Here is a 14,533-nt window from a genome sequence, read left to right on the forward strand (position 1 = left end):
TCACCGACAGCTGGGCAGTCTGCTCTCTACACCCCCTTATTACACAAGAACGTGACTTGCCCGGATCAGAAAGCACACTGGCTTAGCACAGACAGGCAGGCACCCTCTCGTAATCTCCACACCCGTCTCAGGGTTCAGCTTCCTCCAACCACCACTTACTGCACTTTCCCCGTTTCTGAAGATCATTGTCCTTGACACGGAAAGAGTTCAAAAAGAGATGAAGAGTTCTACTTTCCCTTTAGTAGCACCTGCAGCATGAACCCTGAGCAACAGGCTGGCCTTCTCGTTCCTTCTGGCTGTTTACATAAGCCAGCCCTGTGCCCTTTCCACTTCTGGATCTCAATCCTGGTCCCCAGTTAAGGAGACTGTGGGTGGCCCCCCCCCTCGGCCTGCTCTTCCCTGAGCTTGCTTTTGATCATATGCTCTTCGTTTTAAATTCTACATGTTCTATAAACTCGTGCTTAGCAAACACTTATTTGGATGCCTGCTGTTTGCACTTTTTTTGGCCTTGTTAATAATGACACTGATTGAAATAGTTTGAACAAGAAAACGAAGTAGTGATGAATCATAATAGAATGGAACACATACATTTACAAATCTATGTTGACATATAGGATTGAATAAAGAAATGGGACGTTAATAAGTTATTTATATCAATCAGCTTATTGATTGTACGTAAGATAACTTACATAGCTCCTGCGTCCCCAAGGAAGTGGAACAGAACTCCTCACCCTGTACGTGTGGGCTGTGCCCAGCGACCTCCTCCTCAGAGGACAGTAGGGAAGTGCTGGAACCTGACGCAGACCACCTGAGCCAGGTGACCACAGTTAAGGTCAAGGGTGATAACATGTGCTACCAGTACGCACCCCCGGGATCATGGGTACGAACGGCACTGTAGCCCCGTGGTCTTCCTTCCTAGGCTCCCAGTCCCAGTCTGACCACGAGGAAAACATCAGGACAGTGTCAACAGAATTATCTGCCCAGTGCTCCTCAAAACCGTTAAGGCCACAGAAGCAAGGCAAGTCTGGAAAAGCTGCCGTGGCCGCGGGGAGCCTAAGGAGACGCGATGACCAAATCTCCCCGAACCACCTCAGTGGGATCCACGGACAGAAAAATGATGTTAGACTTTAAAAGTCAGGTGATGATTATGCGCCAACTCGTGACCCGTGCCAAGTGATTGCCACACAGATGGAAGATGGCAGAAACGTGGGAACCTGTCTGGGAACTCCGTATTCCCTTCATAGCTCTCTGCGAATCCCAAACTACTCTAAGATAAACAAGTCTATTAAAAATAGTTACTGTTTGTAGAGTGTTGCTAAAAAAATAAATTACATAGGGAAGGCCTACGTAATTCTTACTGTTCCCCCCCACCCCCCGCCCCGCCCCGCCTCAATCTTGGGTGGGGTCCCAGATGTTGCTACTGCCCGGACACAGCTTTCTCTTCACAGCAGTGTACAGGGACCCCCGAAGCAGCGTGCCGGCACCTGGCACAGGACGCTTGGACCACGTGCCGCCAGGCTACGTTGCCCTCGTGCTCTCTGCCCTAGAGCATCGGCACGGATACCCGCGACCTTGACATTCTTGGCGACACGGTGCGGACTGGCTCTGACGGGCAGGAGGCAGGATGGCTTCAGATGCCTCAGTGACGCGGAAGGAAACGAGGGGGGTTTTCAAGAGGAGGGGAGGCCGGGAGCATCAGCACCAGCTCCTCCAGGTGGAATTCAGGAGTGCCCTGCACGCACACACCTCTGGCGAGGTCCTTTGGAAGCAACACGCACCTGTGAGCGGCTACTTTCACGCACGGGCTGAGTCACGTACGAAGGTGTTTTGAGTGACTGGAGCCAGTCCAGGCTCCTCGTCCACACGGGCCTGTCACCAGCAAAGTTGCCAGCAGGGATCCTACATGAAGCCCCGCGAGGCACCTGTCCACGGTGTGGAAAGTCAGCCACGGAACACCGCACCTTCCCCTGCAGCCTGTCACTTTCTTTCTGAGAAACTGTTCCCGGCGGCCACTCGGGCCTGGTGGGGACGGAACGATGACCCGTGGGGTGCCTGGCAGCCATGTAGCCCGAGCTCCCGTGACGGGTGTCATCTGTCGATCCACGCTGCTGAGCGTGTGCCACAGCCACCTTCGGCAAGCGGACACGGCATGTTGGGGACGGAGCCCGCATGCCTCCCCTTCCTCGGTCCACACTGACGGCCTGGGAGTGCTCCCCACGAGGAAGGAGCCAGCTCGCTCTCTGGACGTGCCTCGTGGCAGGCGGGGCCCAGTGGGGACACAGTGGGGGCACCGACCGCTCCGTACGGGGACAGCCCGGGACGGGGGCTGCCGGCGCCACGGCCGATGCTGGTCCTCTGTTCACACCAGCACGACAGCGGGGGGAGGTCTGCAGACCTCCCCACGGGAGCCCAGCTGGCTGCTCAGGGACCCAAGGTGGGACTAAACCCGTGTCTGAGGCTCTTCTTTCTCCTCCCCTGGGGGGTGAGGGGGCTTTCATTCAGTTGAACCTTCTCCACATGTCTGTTCCAGTCTCACAGGCCCATCTGTGCCCAGGAGTTACGACTCTGATGCTCTGTCCCCTCAGAATAACGTGGTCATAATACATGTGTTATTCTGCAGCTTGCTTTTTTTTTAGTTTGTATATATATATATATATATATATATATTTAGTTTATTTGCTTATTTTGAGAAAGAGAGAGAGAGGTGGGTGGGAGGGAGGGGGAGAGACAGTGTGTTCGTGGGGAGGGAGGAGGGGAGAGAGAAAGAGACAGGATCCCAACCCAGCTCCACACCCTCGGCGTGGAGCCTGGTGCAGGACTCGAACTCACCAACTGGGGAATCATGACCTGAGCCTAAATCAAGAGTCAGACACTTAACCAACTGAACCACCCAGCTGCCCCTTAAAAATGTATTCTTGACAAACATCTTCCCATCCTTCCTAAGGGCTCTGTGGCGCTCTACGATACGCCCACGCCAGGACTCACGTCACCGTCTCTTAGCGAGGACACGCGGGTCTCCCTGGGCTGCACTCCCTGGCTTCCTATGCTCTGGAGACGGACTCCTGAGTCTGTGTCTACAAAATGCTCTACTCCCACCCTTCAAATGCTTAACTTGGCTCTACCCACGACAGCCCCCCGCCCCCTACTTCCTTGGGGACAAACTCCAGCTCCTTCAAAGCCGAGCGCCTCACAGGATTCACGACTCCCAGTGAATGATGCATGCAGCTTCTACTAATTAGAGGGGTGACAGGACTGGATCAGTGACCTCCCATAATCCACAAAACATCGCATCTTTCACTTATCCTCACTTGGCTAAATTTTAAATTCAGGAGACTTGTCAACTCCTTGACAAGGGAAAGGCCGGGCAGGAGCGAAAGCAGATGCAGGTCTTACCAGCCTTTGCTCACTTTTCTACTGGTGGAAACCCCAGGGTCAGGGATGCGGTTCTTGAAAAACTAACACCCCTTTCGGGGATTGGGAACAAGGGTGAGGTAGGCTGATCTAGTAGCGCTTTACCTGGGAACTGAGAATTACCAGCGGTGTTACTGCTGAGAGGTGCAGCCACAGCGGCGGAGGCTGTACGTCCCAAAGTCACTGCCTGTCTGCCAAGCTCTCTGGACAGAAGCATGATGGACGCCTCCCCATTCTCGTTGTGACAAAGGATCACAGGGTCTCAGGGGCTCAGAAGAAACCTTGAAGGTTAGTTGGTCTGAAGAGAACTTAGCTAAGTCACAGGACGTAAGATCGATTTCCAGAAATCAGTTGTAGTTCGATGATGACAAACACACAGCTGGGAAATGATGTTACACAAGCACAAGCTGTTGTCACGGTCCTGAGGCCCGTGCAGCCCACAGTGAGTGTGTGTGGTGTCCTCTGACGAGCCGCAGGGACAAGTGGCTGGGAGGGACAGCGGACCAGGCTGCAGGAGGGAGGAGGAGAGGCCCGGAGCGTGGCGCAGAGCTGGCTCCGTCTGGGCACCCATCTCCCAGGACGGCCCCGGACGGACTGCCAGAGGCCGGGGGGGGGCTCACAGGGGCACCTTCCCCGACCTGAGTTCTGCCGGGGGCGGGGGGGGCAGCTCAGGCCTTTGCCCGTGACCCGCCCTGGAAGGGCTTCTGCCTTCCCGGCTTCTCCTCCAGTCCCCTGGGGGTGGGGAGGTCTCCCAGGAGCCCACGAATTCCTGGCTCAGCGGCTGCTTCTGGGAGCACAAGTGAAGACACTCCTTTGTAAAGATTTATACACAAATACAGACACTAGATACCTACGTGTGTGTGTGTGTACACACACACATATATATGTACACACACAATATACATACACACACATATATGTACACACACACACACACACACACATATGTATGTACACTTACTACACTGGACGTAATCTGATCATTACACTGAACGTATCGTTTAGGATTTTTCATCTATGATTATAAGTCATGTTGGTACAAAATGAGCTCCGACAAGCACAATTTTAATACCAAAATGATCAGGGTCGAATGTTTCTGCTAAAAGTGATCAAGAGTTGTCCCTCAAGAGATTAACTACCTTAGTAATTTTTTTCTTTTTAACCAATATTATTTCAAATTAATGTATCATACATTCTACTAAATAACTGAGAGAAAAGCTCAGGATACACCGTGGTACAGTTTCACGGTTAACAGCTCAGGCTCTAATACCTGAGACCCCATCTCTTACCAGCTGTGTGGATTATGTTATTCAATTCAAGGATCTGTGGACTAAACTTTATGATTTAAGCTCTCGGACTCTAGAACGAGGGTCCTTATCTGGAGGAAGAGGATGGTGGTGGCACTTTCTGTCCACGGTTGCCACAGGGGTCCAACCATGGACCACGGCATTGTGGGGAACGTGACACCCCACACGTGGCCGGGGCTCAGGAAGCGTGTGCTGGTGTTGCTGGACTTGAACTCCCCGAGGAGGAGTCACCTGGGCAGTGCATGCACACTTACTTGTAACGTTGTGTCAAACACCACAAGCTTTGAACTGGTGGGAACGATGTCGTAACACTTGTGTGACCTCATGAAGCGCATGTAGACGCCACTTTCCGAGTCTTCTGCTGCAAAGGAAAGAAAAAAGGCAGATGTCAGTAGTGACGAAGGACTTCTTCATCAGCTGAGGAGTACATGAGAAAACTCTGCAGCCACAGACTTCATGGAAACCATGAGCAGTTTTCCCTGCAAGAGTGAGAAGGCAAAGATGTTCACAGAATTGTGCTGATTCTGTGCTGCGCAGGATGCCTTCACCGCTGTGGTAAGGCAAGGAGAAAACTGAAGGTGCACAGACAGCGTGGGAGAAAGTCAAACTGTCTTTATTTGCAGACTGTGTGATTTTTTTTTTTAACACAGAAAATACCAAAGAATCTACAAAAAAAGCTCCCAGACCTAAAAAAAAAAAATAAATGAGTTTATTAGCAAGGTCACAATGCAGTGCTAATAAAAATACATAACTTACAAACAAATACAAAATTTACACAACTGCTCAATGGAAGTATGGATCTACACAAGGAGACAAAGCGCTGAAAACAGTAGCCATGTGGACATACACGCAGATTATTTAAATCTCTGTAAAGGTTAGCTGACGGTGAAAGGGATGGCAATGATCCGTGGGGGGCACGGCATATTTGTATCGTGGGGGGGTATGGCATATTTATATCATGGGGGGCACGGTGTATTTGTATCGTGGGGGGCATGGCATATTTACTTCGTGGGGGGTTACAGCATATTTATATTGTAGGGGGGTTATACCATATTTATATCGTGGGGGGCACGGCATATTTGTATCATGGGGGGCATGGCATATTTGTATCGTGGGGTTACGGCACATATGTATCATGAGGGGAGTTACGGTATATTTATATGTGAACTGCCCACCACCACCATCCAACCGATGACGCAGAAATCTGGGCCTCCTCCTCGTCCCACCGCCTCCGCCGCCCTCACCCATTTGTCACGACGCACTGCAGAGTTTACCACAAATGCCTACTTAATCCATCCACGTGGCTCTACCTCCACAGCTGCTGGCCCAGATCCGATAAACGCCCCAACTTCCTGACTGGTCTCTCTGCTTTCAATCTCGTTCTCTTTAGCAGCGGCCCACACTGCATCCAGACTGGATCTGATCAAGTCAGCCCCCTGCTGAGAACACTCCAACGGCTTTCGGAAAAGACAACCCCCTACGAGCCCCGGCCTCAAAGGGGCAGCCCCTCGGCTCCCGGCCTCGCCTGCCAAGTGCCCGTGCCCCGGTGTCCCTGCGGCTGCGAGCTCCCCTTAGTCCCTTCCTAAGTGCGAAGGCCGCTTCTTCCACAGGACGTCCACCCGCCGTCTCCTGCCTCTTTAGTACCCTGCCCATCTCTTCTTGGCCCCGTGAGATCCTCCCGCACTTGAGCTCAGCTTAAGGACACGGCTGAGAAGTTGTGGCACCGGAACGTAGGCCCAGACACCTCTAGCTTCCAAAGCTGCGTTCTCAGCCAGGGCGATCGCCCACCGCCCCCGCCCCCGCCAGCAGTGGCCTTGCTCCTGACCGGTCTTCAGGGTTCAGCTCTAAGAAGACTATGTCCAAGAGACTTCTCTGACAACTTCCCTCAGCCCAGCTGATAGTACATTTGGGGAAAACTAAGCTTACGTGGGGAAAACGTTTACTTTATTGTGATTAGTAATTACCAAAATAAGTGTTCAACAGCGTGACACTGACCAAGCTTCTCGACTGTGGGAAGGAGCCCTTGGTATTCTTTGTATTTCCTACTATTGTAAACACTCGCTTTGTGCTGCCTGGTTTGCCGATTTCATGACAAACCACGTGGATGCCCCCAGATCTCGGTGTTCACTCCTGACCTCTCTCCCAGGCACCATACTTCATAACGCTACCATTCCCGTCACCTCCTGGCCAGTCCCCTTCTCAAGTACCTCCCCTCCTGTGCGTGGAATAGCATGTCATCTTGGTCTGGCATTCACGAGCCTCCATGGTCCGGCTTCTCTGTTTTCCAGCTTCCCGTCCCCATGTCAGGCAGGCAGCTCCCTGCCAAGATCCCTGCTGTATTTAATCTCACTTTCTTGTCTGTATGTTCTGCTTCAACATAAACATCTTTCTCTATCTTTCCTTTCCGAATCTCAACCCAGCCTCAGATGCCAAATTATCCACACAAAAAGGTGAACGCTCGAGTGGCTTGCGCAGGCCAAGCGTTTTTATACTGCATACTGGGTGCGACAATATATTACTTCCTGTAACGTACAGAACGACTTTGAGGGGAAACGCCTTAATTTCTTCCCTCTACACACGAGCAGACTGAGGCGACGAGACGCTGAGGGACCGGCCTGAAGTTGGCACTTAGGAAGGAACCAAAGCAGATTCAAATCCACGTCCGAGACTCCACCACTTCTCAAGGCAACGCTGCAGCCCCCCGTCTGATGTGCGTGCTACGGTCCACACCGTGCCCCTGGTGTTGAGACATACCGGTGAGCAGCACAGGCGCCGTCCTGACCCCCATGCTCGCGCTGGTGGAGAAGGGGGCACCTGGAGAGACGCCCCGTGGCAGGAGAAACCCGGGACCACGTAAGATCACGCGGGCACACAGGCCCCCCGGGGTCAGAAAGGCAAGGAAGCCTGGCCGCCTCCTCTGAAGGTGTACCTGGATTTCTCTTCAGCTGTCACTGCACAGCTCACCCATAGCGGTCTGTGTAGCTTGAATATTCTTCTCCCCCTGGGGCGACCAATTCTTTGAATGACCAGGATCTGACTCATCCACTAGGCCCGTTCATTCAGCTAAGAACTACTGTGTGCGGTCTCCGTGTGAGGCTTCCCAAAGCGGGTCAGTTCGGATTTGCATGATGCTTCTCTCACGATCTCGGTCTCGGGGTTGTGCGTTCTGGGAAGGTGACACCCCAAGGTAAGGTGCTGCCTCATCCCACGTCGACGGCCTGACTTACCGCCTGGCTGAGGCAGCAGCTGCCGGGTTTCTCTATGGAGTTACTCTCTCCTCTGTCCACATGGCAGCCTTTGTGAGGAAGTGTGGACGCACAGCCCGTATTCAGAGGGTCAGGAGTAATGCGCCGCTTCCTTGAGGAGAGGGTGTCTACATAAACTACTTAGAATTCTTTTGGACGGAACTACTGTCAACGTGTGTGTATCAGTAGAGATTCATCACCTTCATTTTATACTCTGAGGAACCTGCACTGCCTGAGGAAGGGTCAGGAAGGCCGCAGGATGCCCACCCCCTGCTAGCAATCTGTGTGTGGCTGGGGAGCACCCTCCAAGTCCAGACAGACTTCCGGCCTGGCTCTGACTTCCCGCAGGCGGCCCCAGGCCTTCCTTGCTCACACACACAGCCGGACACTGGTGGGGAGCTGGGCTCGCTGAGGTCTCCTCCGTGTGCGCTTCCTCAGCCAGCGAGGGGGGTGTGATGGGGGCTCCCTGGGTCCCCACCAAAACACACCCCGGCCTCCACGACAGGAGACACGTGTTTCCCCCTTCACCAGTGTCTTTCGTCAGTATGGTACTTCTGTGCCGTTCACGAGCTGGTAAGATCGTAACGCACAAATTGTTACCGGAAGTCCATGCGTTATGCGGTTGTCCCTGGTCCTTCTTCCTCCAAGGTAGCTCGGGACACTCAGTCCTGGTTCCTACGGTGCCTCCTGGCCGAGGCGGTTTCCCGGACCTTCCTCGTTTGGGTGGTCTTGAGGAGACCTAGGAGGCGCTTGGGAGGAAGCCCTTGACCAGCATGTCTGATGTGCTCCTCACAATTCGGCTGGGAGCACAGGTTTTGAGGAGGACCTACAACACTTAAAATTTTTTTAAATTTATTTTTTATTAAGTTTATTTATTTTGAGAGAGAGAGGGAGAGAGAGAGAGAGAGAGAGAGAGAGAGAGAGATGGCAAGCACCAGTGAGTGAGCAGGGAAGGGACAGGGAGAGGGAGAGAGAGAATCCCAAGCAGGCCCCATGCGTCAGCACAGAGCCCGACATGGGGCTTGAACGCACAAACCACGGTGTCATCACCTGAGCTGAAATCAAGAGTCAGACACTTAACTGGCTGGGAGCCACCCAGGCGTCCACACATTTTTTTTTTTTTAATGTAAGAAGTTTGGCCAAAGAAAGCAAAATGTTAAATACGTAAAACGCATTATAACAAAATGTGTTTTGGTCTGTAATAAGGCTAGATTATTACTGTTGGGGTAAAATAACATCAATAACAAATGTATTAGTATTTTAAGTTAGGAAAATTAAGCCAACTCTTATAAAACGTCACAGTCTCCCTCCATGGAGTCGAAACTTTCTGATTATTGGCGGTGCTACTTGTATTAACTACACTACGATGAAGTCTCAAATCGCAACTGAAGAAAGAGATGCAATGAAAAAGAAAATAAGAGGAATGTGGAATTAAACGAGAAAGAACAAAACCAGAAACCCAGGACCACTCAAAAGGAACAGGTTCTGGAACGTGTGATCAGGGCTCCCGAGAACGCAAGGTGTTCAGACCCGCGGGGTCCGCGGGTGCCCGGGAACCGGTGCCGTCGGTGCACCGGCCCTCACTCTTGCTCCTGGCGTCCCAGGCCGCCCCGGCACAGGGGCGGAATCACGGAGCGTCACCCTGGCGCCCGAGGGTCTGAAAGGACCCCTCCTCTGAGGCCGCACTAACCCACGGCTGGCCGGGCAGCTGCTGTAGGAAACCCCCGGGAAGCAGAGAATGTAGGTCGAGGCCTTTGATTTCTGACGGTGAACAGAAGAACGTGAAGAACGCAGCCACCGAGTTTAAACGCAGCCACACAGGTGGGGCGTGAAAGCGTGAAAGGAAGCGCTTCCTAGAGCAGATCTGACAGCGCCCCCCACCCCCCAGTCCTCACAGCACATGACACACCCCTCGAGGTCTCCACCAGCCGACCCCATCTGCCCCCCCCCCGACCACACCCTTCAGGGACTGTCCACTCTCAGGTGGCACTGACACTTCCCTTTCAAAGGGTTTTGTGACATTTGGGGAAGTTCGACCTGCATAAAGTGCCACTTGGGCTCCTGCCTCCGACTACGGTGCTGTCCGTTTATGGCCTATGGAAATCCCACCTGCCTTACGGTAGCGGAATAGCGGCTCCCCCAAATCTGTGCCCACCTGGAGCACCAGAACGAGACTTTATACCTGGAGGAAGGGTCTCCGCAGGGGAAATTACAGTCAGGACCTGGAGAGGAGACTGGCCGGGGCTGAGCCGGGCCCTAAACGCAACACCAATGATCCATAAAACACAGAGGACGAGACACACAGAGGAGGTCACGAAGGGCGAGGCAGAGGCCGAGAGAGGCACGACTATCACCTCGAATATAGTTCTATCGCCCTAAGCTGCTATGTTTGTGATGGGGAATGGGGGAGGCGCTCAGGAAACTAATGTAGCTTCCAAGTTCAGTTCAAGGACCCAGAACATCTTCCGGGAAGCACTTGAGTCAGAAGTAATGGCTCGTTTTGACATTCCCATTAGTGCTCTGTGAGCAATTCACACTTCTGGAGTCGTACGCCTTCTACTAAAGTTACAGGTCTGCCTTCCTTTCAGACTGCAGCTCTCTGAGGCACCGGACAGGCCCCCGGTAAGTTCCCGGGAGGTGTTAGGACAGGCTCGCGCCTGCTGAATGACAGGTCACAAAAAGACTCATGAGTGAAATGCAGAGGATCAAGCATGAATCCAAGAATACTGTATTGCCTGTCTATCCTTTGAGAGAGAGAAAGAGAGAGAGAGAGAGAAAGACTGAGCGGGGGAGGGACAGAGAGAGAGATGGGGACAGAATCCCAAGCAGGCTCCAGGCTCTGAGCTGTCAGCACACAGCCCCCCTGCGGGACTCAAACCCACAGACCACATCATGATCCGAGCCGAAGTGGGATGCTTAACTGACTGAACTCCCCAGGCTCCCCCAAAGCACCCAAGCTTAAAAGAATACCGGCGAATATAGATTTATCAGTAAAGAAAACTTTATTTATACCCCTCTGTAAGACCGAAGAGCTGAAAAGGCATGTTTCTGTCAGAGAAATAACGCATCTATGGAAGTGCTCCATGTAATTCTTTTTAAAAAGAGCATTCATCTAAAGCTTGAAAAGTGTTTGCAAGCATAGTTTATATTAAACTATTTTCTAATTCCCCTGGATAAAAACAAATGTAGCTGAATTGAGTAAAACTGCAGAAGACGTTAAAATGTCCACATTATTATACACGGATTTTAAAAACCTGAGAATACAGCAAAACCATCTGACATGTTCACATTTCGGAGATAATCTCTACAGTCATAAATTACTTCTTATAAAACCTATTCTAATTTAGAATAGAATTCTAATTTAGAAAGAATCTAAAAACTGAATTCTAAGATGGGGTGTTGCTTCAGCATTTCTAGCCTTACCTGGGGGAAAACAAAGTGGACAGATCGTCACCAATAATTAGCCTAAGGAAGGCTAGACTCCCCCGGAAGGTGAGCAAGATGAAGTGGCAGGTGGAAGGTGCTGGAAGGTTGGCAGGGAGCGGCTGGCAGACAGCTCAGGAGTGGGGATGGGACAGAAGGGAGGAGGGCAGGGGCCAGTTTCAGGGACACGGCGACCCCTAACGGGGTTGAGGGGGGCGCCTCTGCTGCCCCGGGCCACATACGCCAGCAGAGCATCTAGACTCTCCAGACAGCAAGTCTGGGGACACAATGAAAGCCTGGACAGGAGAGCATGACGGCGCCCCTCGGTGCGCTGACCTCGCTAAGTCAGCCATCGGCGTCCTCCCTGGCGAATGAAGCCGCCATCCAGTCCCAACGTGGACCTCACAGAGCTGCAGGGGCCGGGGGCCTACAGGACCGAAGGAAGGCGGGGGAACCTCCAAGGGATCGTGGCCTGTCCCTGGGGGCAGGCTTTTCAAGCTGCTGTCCGGCTGCCACGGAGAAGAGGGTGGCTTGGCCACGGCCGGCAACATGCACACCTGACACCGGGCCACATCCCGCCCCTTCACCGGCCATGACTGGACACCGCACTTGGCGCCACACTGTGTGCGGGTCACCGCAACAGGTCCAAACCGCGTCTCGAAGAGCTAAGTGCGCACAGACGAAGGCGTTTTGAAACAAAAATCGCACATTACCCCAGACTTCACTGAAAACCCCCTGAACAAAAAGCCCTGACTCCTTATTTCCAATCCCCATGAATTTTACCTTAATATACAGACCTGTCATTCTAATTCCACAAAAGATCAATGTTAGTTTTGCTTTTAATTTTCTAAATGTTTTTGAGAGAGAGACAGAGAGAGAGAGGGTGACAGAGAATCTGAACCAAGCTCTGCACTGTCAGCACAAAGCCTGATGTGGGACTTGAACTCACAAACCGTGAAATCATGACCTGAGCTGAACTTGGACGCAAAACTGACTGAGCCACCCAGGTGCCCCAATATGTTAGTTTTTTTCACTTTTCATTTTTTTACGTAAAAAAATGAAAAATTGTTGTGTTTATTTTTGAGGGAGGCAGAGAGAGAGAGACAGAATCTAAAGCAGGCCTCCAGGCTCTGAGCTGTTAGCACAGAGGGGGACGCGGGGCTCAAACCCACAAACAGTGAGATTGTGACCGGAGCCAAAGCTGGATGCTTAACTGAGGCACCCAGATGCCCCTAAAATTTTTTTTTAATGTTTATTTATTTTTGAAAGAGAGAGAGACTGCGAGTGGGGGAGGAGCAGAGAGTGAGACACAGAATCCTAAACAGGTTCCAGGCTCTGAGCCGTCAGCCCAAAGCCTGATGTGGGGTTTAAACTCATAAACCGTTAGATCATGGCCTGTGTTGAAGTCTGAAGCTTAACCCACTGAGCCACCTGGGTGCCCCAATGTTAGTTTAAAAAAAAAATCTATCCTTTATCCTTTATTCTACATTTTGAAACACAAGTTTACCAAATACATAGATATCTTTTATTTTTTAGAAACCATTTAAAATAGCTGAGCAAGAAATAAGCAAAAACGGGGAATGAGGAAGCTGAAATATGAGAAAGACTAGGCTCATGTAAGTTTCCCTAAAGTGCTCAGAAACACAAATATTAACAAAGTCAAAGCTTAAATATAATTTTACAGGTGTGAGGTTTACCCACATCGTTGATCTTTACAAGAACTGGGATCTTGGTTTTGTTACAAGGTAGTAAAATAAACAAAGTGTATCAGATTTTTTCTTTCCACGCTCTTTGCACCCGGTTTCGTGCATGCGGGCGGTGAGTGCCCGCTGCGGGGGGACTGCGTCAGCTCTTCCAGGCGAGGGCGGTCAAAGACTTGGCAGACAGAAGTGTGGGCAGGGAGGCACGCCGCCTCCCCAGCGAGTTCAAACCTGGCTGCAATAAATGCCCAGGAGAGGTCACAAACAAAGCCATGACCTTGAAGTTAAATGGGATTCCCTACCATTTCAAAACAGCTTCAGGTTTCATTTTGGGAACCACGCGGCCAAAGCGTCCACCCTCCCCAACGTCCCCTCGTCCTCAGGGCACAGGCAGATGATGAAGCTGAATAACGGGGAGGCTCGAGGTTAGCTCACGGGCTCAGGTCCCAAGCGCCGAAGGTCGGCGGGGTGGGGGACGCCGAGAGCGAGAAAACGCCAGGAATCCCCTCACTGCTGCCCAGTGGCTTCTCAAATGTGTTCCCAGCAACTTAAAGGCATCCCCTTCTCTCTCTGGCTTAATAAAGATTTTGTTAAAGGAACGTATTTATCAATTGCTATTTCAGCATCTACTGCGATGACTGGAGGCTTCTCTCCTTTAACCTGCTGACGGTAATTCGTTGATTTGCTAACGAGCTGCGGTCTTCTTGCATTTCCAGGACAACTCTCCGCTAGGTCACGGCGCAGCGCGCAGCTCCTTCTGCTGATGCTTCTGCAGGAGTTCCGTCCGTATTTTCAAGGCCAGGTTAAATCATCTGTTTTCTCTGTGTGCCGTCAGCTGGTCTAGGTGTCCAGATGAAGCTAGCTTCACGGAACGAGCTTGGAAGCTGCCACCTTTTTCTAGGCCCTAAAATAATGTAAGTAACTTACGCAGTAATTATTCCTTGAAGGTTTAAAGACTGCAGCTGCTGTCAGGCTGAATACTGGGCCGCCTTTGCAGGGGTAGGGGAAAGCTTAGGACTTTTTTTTTTAGTTTATTTATATAAAGTTTATGTACTTATTTTGAGAGACACAGAGACAGCGTCCGTGGGAGAGGGGCAGAGAGAGAGGGAGGCAGAATCCCAAGCAAGTTCTGCACTGTCAGTGTGCAGCCCAAAGTGGGGCTCAAACCCACGAACTGTGAGATCATGACCTGAGCCAAAGCCAAGAGTCAGATGCTTAAGTGACTGAGCCACCCAGGTGCCTCAAGTTTATTTTGAGAGAAGAGAGAAAGAGAGAGCGTACGAGCAGGGGAGAGGCAGAGAGGGAGGGAGGAAGAGAATCCCAAGCAGACTCCAGGCTGTCAGCAGAGCCCGATGTGGGGCTCGTATTCACGAACCACGAAATCATGACCTGAGCCGAGGTCAAGAGTCGGATGCTTAATGGATAGAGCCACCCAGGCCCCCCAAGG

At 51.7% G+C, this 14,533-nt stretch overlaps 1 protein-coding gene across 4 annotated transcripts in view; it reads right to left on the bottom strand.

Moving 5' to 3' along the window:
* The window catches only part of PRKAG2 (protein kinase AMP-activated non-catalytic subunit gamma 2), a 261,692-nt gene that overhangs the window by 38,575 nt on the left and 208,584 nt on the right, over positions 1-14,533 (bottom strand). For all 4 annotated transcript variants that reach the window (XM_039230753.1, XM_039230754.1, XM_039230756.1 and 1 more), the window contains one exon: positions 4,973-5,079. In XM_039230753.1, the coding sequence (XP_039086684.1) occupies positions 4,973-5,079 (107 nt within the window). The remainder of the gene's footprint in view (positions 1-4,972; positions 5,080-14,533) is intronic.

The sequence above is a fragment of the Hyaena hyaena genome, unplaced genomic scaffold (genome assembly GCF_003009895.1).
Source record: "Hyaena hyaena isolate Hyena2069 unplaced genomic scaffold, ASM300989v1 scaffold_50, whole genome shotgun sequence".
NCBI classification, from domain to species: domain Eukaryota; kingdom Metazoa; phylum Chordata; class Mammalia; order Carnivora; family Hyaenidae; genus Hyaena; species Hyaena hyaena.